Source organism: Etheostoma spectabile, chromosome 13 (assembly GCF_008692095.1).
Source record: "Etheostoma spectabile isolate EspeVRDwgs_2016 chromosome 13, UIUC_Espe_1.0, whole genome shotgun sequence".
Classification (NCBI taxonomy): Eukaryota; Metazoa; Chordata; class Actinopteri; order Perciformes; family Percidae; genus Etheostoma; species Etheostoma spectabile.
Window position 1 is genome coordinate 12280923 of NC_045745.1, and position 5360 is coordinate 12286282.

Here is a 5360-nt window from a genome sequence, read left to right on the forward strand (position 1 = left end):
ACACACACACACACACACACACACATGAAGATACACAAACAATCAAAGTTCGCAGGGGGGTAAAACCATTAATCAACATTTAGACTGTGAAAGACAGGATACATTCACACACTGAGCAACATGGCTGACAGCTCGCTATGAAAACTGCAAGAGGCTCTGACAGCGAAGTTTGAAACAGGAAAATCATGTGTTTCATATGCGCTTGCTTTTTAAGTCTTGTCACAATGTTTAAACAAGCTAATATACAGGCGCGAGGTTAAACCGTTTACACACATTTATGAAACGAGGCATACAGACAACTGAAATGGCACACTTAATAAATAAACTGTAGTTATGGGCAAAGTTTCAGTGTCGTGAAGTGTATGTATGGTGTATGAAATATGCTTCTACAATTTCACTTCTAAGTACGTAGTTTTACTAGGGATAGATATCTGAAAACCATATCAAGATATCAAATATGAATTTAGTTTTCAATATTGATATGATATGGCACAAAAGTGTGAAATAACATATCAAATTGGTGTTCAATGCAATTGAACAAGCAGATTTTCCACATGATGAGCACATTGTCATTACACGCTCACTGAAAGAGGATAAACAATATTATTCAATTACCAGCCCTAGTATGTAAGTATGTATGGTGTTACTAGTTTGTGAGAGTTTACGTGTGAATCATGTCTTATATGACCCCTCTAAGCACGTTTCACATCAGGTTACATTGTTTGAAAATGAACATAGTTACACTCAGCTCAGAGTCTGAGAATCAAGTGATAAAAGCCCTTGTTATTTAAATAAAGGCTCTGATTGATTATAAGGTTGGCTGTCATCAACTTTCTATTGCACACACACTTGTTAAAGAGCATCAGCATCCTGTTTTAGCTTGAATGTTTACCCCTCACATTTTCATGAAAAGTATTCCAACCCAAAGCCTGAGGAGGCAATAACAAAGCACAGTAACTGTGTGCTTTATTTCAGTTAGGAAGAAATGCCTCAAGGACTCATATGACTAGTGAGTAAATGGGAGTATGCAAATATATTAACTTATTTTTAGGCCATTAGCTGATACCTAATCAATCCCCTTTTTTTTCTACACATATTGCTTTATTTTAAATATTCTATCAAAGTTATGCAATGTGTACTACAGGGCATAAAAACACTCGGAGATGAGCAAATTTATAGGATTAAAAGAAATAGATGGCTTTCATTCCTACCAACAGATAACACATTTCTTATATATACACTACCGGTCAAAAGTTTGGGGTCACTTAGAAATTTCCATTGCACTCCATTATAGACAGAATACCAGCTGAGATCAGTTGCATTGTTTTTTTAACCAGGGCAGCAGTTTTCAGATTACATTATGTGCTGACATAATTGCAAATAGGTTTGCCAGTGTTTTTCTAGTTATTTTTTAAAATGATATCAGATTAGTAAAAATAATGTGCCTTTGGATGATTGAATGAATGGTTGGTGATAATGGGTAATGTACATATTGCATTAAAGATCAGCCCCCCCACTCAGATCAGCTGGTATTCTGTCTATAATGGAGTGGTATGGACATTTTTAATTGACCCCAAACGTTTGACCGGTAGTGTAGCTAAATGTAACTTTTGTATAAAAAGAAGAAAAAAAAGATTTTTTTGAGAATGCATTTTTTTTTTACATGTTTGTTAGCTGGATATTTTTATATGTATTATTTGTAAATGTAATTAATTAGTTTTAAATATAAGTAATTTTCACACGTTGAATTATGGTCATTCATCAAAATCCCCTGAATTATGGGTATTCTGCACCTTTTTAATTGTCATCTGACCTTCTTAAAAAAAATGAAAACCTAAATAAAACCTTTCCTCTCTGTCTGTTCTGTCGTCTTCTCATCATGTTTTGCTCAGGGTGTAGAAGTAATATATTTCCCCAGTGTTTACTGAGTTATGTTTGTGTGTTCTGTCGCAGTTCCCCCAGGTAACCCCATCATCGAGGCCCGGGATGAGGTCCTGAGCGAGGGCAACGAGACAGAGATGACCTGCACTGCCATGAGCAGTAAGCCTGCCGCTACCATCAGATGGATGAAGGGAGATAAAGAGCTTCCAGGTGGGTCAGCCCTGCACACAGAGACAATCCCAATCATCAATCAAGAAAAGTCCTCTCATAACACATAAATACACTTATGCAGTATCAGAGTTGTGCCTTTCACAACTATTCACTCATCTGTCTAACGTTTTTCAATTGATTATCTGTACAAAGAACACATATGTGTGACGCAAACGCACTGTGTTCAGTGAACCAGAGAAAAAAGGGCTGCATGATGTGTCAGAATAAAGAAAACTCCTCCTGGATCTACTGTTCCCCTCACATTGGAAAAAAACATGGAACCCTACAGAAATTCCACATAAAAGCAAAAAAGGAACAAAACCATCAACTGTACGCTTACAAAGATTCTGATTATTGACCCAGCGGATATACTGCTGTCACTTGACTGCAATTTTCTCTTCTCTAGAAGTCACAATGAACCCGAAATGTTCTTCTCCAGGTAACTCCCCTATTGAGTAGCGGATGCATTTTGCTTAAAGGTCCCATGTTATGCTCATTTTTAGGTTCATACTAACACATATTTTAGGTATTTACTAGAACATGTTTAAATGCCTTAATGTTCAAAAACATATTTTTTCTCATACTGTCTGCGCTTGTCTCTTTAAGACCCCCTCCAAAGAATTACAGTCTATTCTGATTGGTCAGCCTATCCAGGTCTTCCACATCTGCGCTTTTAGGGTTTCTACACCATCACTGCAGACGGGGAATGACTGTAACATTAATGTAGTGCTATATATATATAGTTTAGTTGTGACATCACAATCGTACGGAAGTCGTGATTGCTTGTTTAAATGTACACTTTCTGAATACGGGGGGTGTGCATTTCTCTGTAGATTGAGCGTTTTCACATTTCATTATATTTATAATGCCTGTTCAAAAATAATAAAGACATGGGAATTTCATGTTTTAGAATATGGGTCCTTTACATTTGACTAAAATTTCTATTACATTGTCTTAAATTACACTAAAATGTTCACAAAGACCTTGACAACTAATCTATTGTCCATCCATTGTCTTCTTTGACTAAGACAAGACAAAAATATACTGATGACATAACAGCGGCAGCGACATCAACAGGTTGCTGCCGTTCTGTTAATACGTACATGGTTGCTGCGCTTCGGTGGCCATCATGTAACATGTAAACAATAAGATGCTTGGTTGCTTCTCTATCATCATCGTGTTAAACCCGCCTATAGTGCGCCAGGTAGATAAGCCAGTTCGTGATTGGTTCCTTCAAATTTGTAATGGAAGCAGGGTAGATAAAAGTACAGGTTTCCAGCCTGAGCTGCAGGGTGAAATCAAATTGCCTAGCTTGATGCCCTACCTGAGCATTTGCTTTTAAAGTGCAGTCTGCCTTATCAGTGGTGTTGTTCCACAGATTGAAGAACCTCGAAGTGGATAAAGCTGCTATAGGTGAAAGCAGTTTTGGTATGCACATGTTATAGGCTGCTTGTCATTTCATGCATGGTTTGTTGTACAAACCAACCAAAAAACAAACATTGTTTAAGGCCAAAGTCATCATGAATTACTGTACAATATGTGTTTGCCACGGAATGAAAATACTTCTGAGATATGTTCTACATTTCACTACTTTTCCACTAGTCTTACAATTCTCATTGTATCCAAAATGGACTTTCACACTTCACACTTTCTGTAGGTGTGTACATTTTACTTTGAAGTGTTGCTGAATTCTAACTTTTGCATGCACGTATGCAACTTTTAAACCCTGATACCATGTTTGTAAATGAACCATTTTTTGGGCCAGTTTCTGTCTTCCCTTCCTGGCTATTCCTTATTTAATGCATGTGTCAATGCTGTTGCTTTTTAAATGGAGCTCTGCTGAGACTTTGAATAGTTTCCATTAAAGTAATGTTGATGTGCATTGGTGGCCAGGGCCTGTTGGCACGGTGACAACTTTCATGCCTTCATCAAAGGTGGGGGAGCTTTAGAAGTCTTGAGCTGAGCTCAGGGGTGTACAGGCCTCCTGCCAGGCAGTTCCACCTCAGAGCCCAGACAGCAAGCTTTGTAAAGACTTTGAAACAAAGGTCCTAATCAGAAGTTGTGTAGAAGCCCCTGAGCAGCTTCTTCTCTACACTGTAGCAAATTAAACCCTTAGTGGTCAGCTCAAATCTGGGAATGTTCCAATGTGCCAAGGTCAGGGATTGTCTTATAACTAGCTGTTAACATTATAAAAAGTTGACTGTTGATAATCAGTCAAATCTTCTTGCAATGCTATGTTTCTGCTGACCAGTGTATACGTGCAAGTGTCGGCAATGCTTAGGCTGTAAGTATTGAATAGCTAAAGGTATGCTTCTGTGGTCACTTTTCATAGGAGCACCTAAATGTCTTAGGATAACGCTCTTGGCTGAAAATGACAAAGTATGTTATCAGATCTGCCTTTTATCTAGACAGCAACAGCATTTTTAGGGCTTAGAAACGCAACAAAGTGAAACCACCCTCCAGAATGGAAAACTTCGAAACGCTCCACCGTTGCGTTCCCCTCTAAAGGGTGATAACGCAAAAGTCTGCTCCGATCTGCTCACGGTGGCTCTCGTCGCGTATGCATTTACCTCACAGGCATGCGCCAGTACAGGAAAATAACAAACATGTCGGGATTATTACTTTCAAGTTGCCCTAGCAGTTCTAATAAACATACTAGAGTCTTTTCAGCCTTCGTGGCTTTGTAATCTAAGGTTGTTTGGAGCAATAACTCCACCTCCTTGTCTGTCCAGACAAAATTGTCAGCTTTTGTTGTTCGCTTCGCCATGCTTAATATTTGCGCTACTAGGTAGCGAAGTAGAAGGAAGGTTCTACCCAGGCATGTGGACTTGATGGTGTTGTGGGGCAGTGCTTCACACTACCACCTAGCTGCCTGGTATGCATACTACTGGAGAGATGTCAGAGTGATTGGGCTGCCAGCTGAACCAGCGCCCTGAGCGGTTGGGGGGGTACGGTGCCTTGCTCAAGAGCACCTGGCAGTGCCCAGGAGGTGAAGTGGCATCTCTCCAGCCACCAATCCACACTCTGTACTTTTTGGTTCATATGGGGACTCATTTTAGACTTCTGGAAGTTATTATCCTTTAAGGTAACTGGCAGTTTTAGATTGAGTCTAACTTTGTTTTTATATATTCAGGACACCAGGATCTACTCCAACATGTAATGTTTTCATGTAAAACATGTAGAAACTTGGATTAAATGATTATATGGCCAATAAATAGCAACAGAAATCTGACAGAACCGTTTTCTCCACTTAAGAGAAAACGTTTTCT

General features: G+C 39.0%; 1 protein-coding gene across 1 annotated transcript in view; it reads left to right on the forward strand.

Moving 5' to 3' along the window:
• The window catches only part of LOC116700210 (cell adhesion molecule 1-like), a 393444-nt gene that overhangs the window by 307374 nt on the left and 80710 nt on the right, over positions 1 to 5360 (forward strand). Inside the window, 1 exon segment of the mRNA XM_032533207.1 lies at positions 1954 to 2091. Within this exon segment, the coding sequence (XP_032389098.1) occupies positions 1954 to 2091 (138 nt within the window).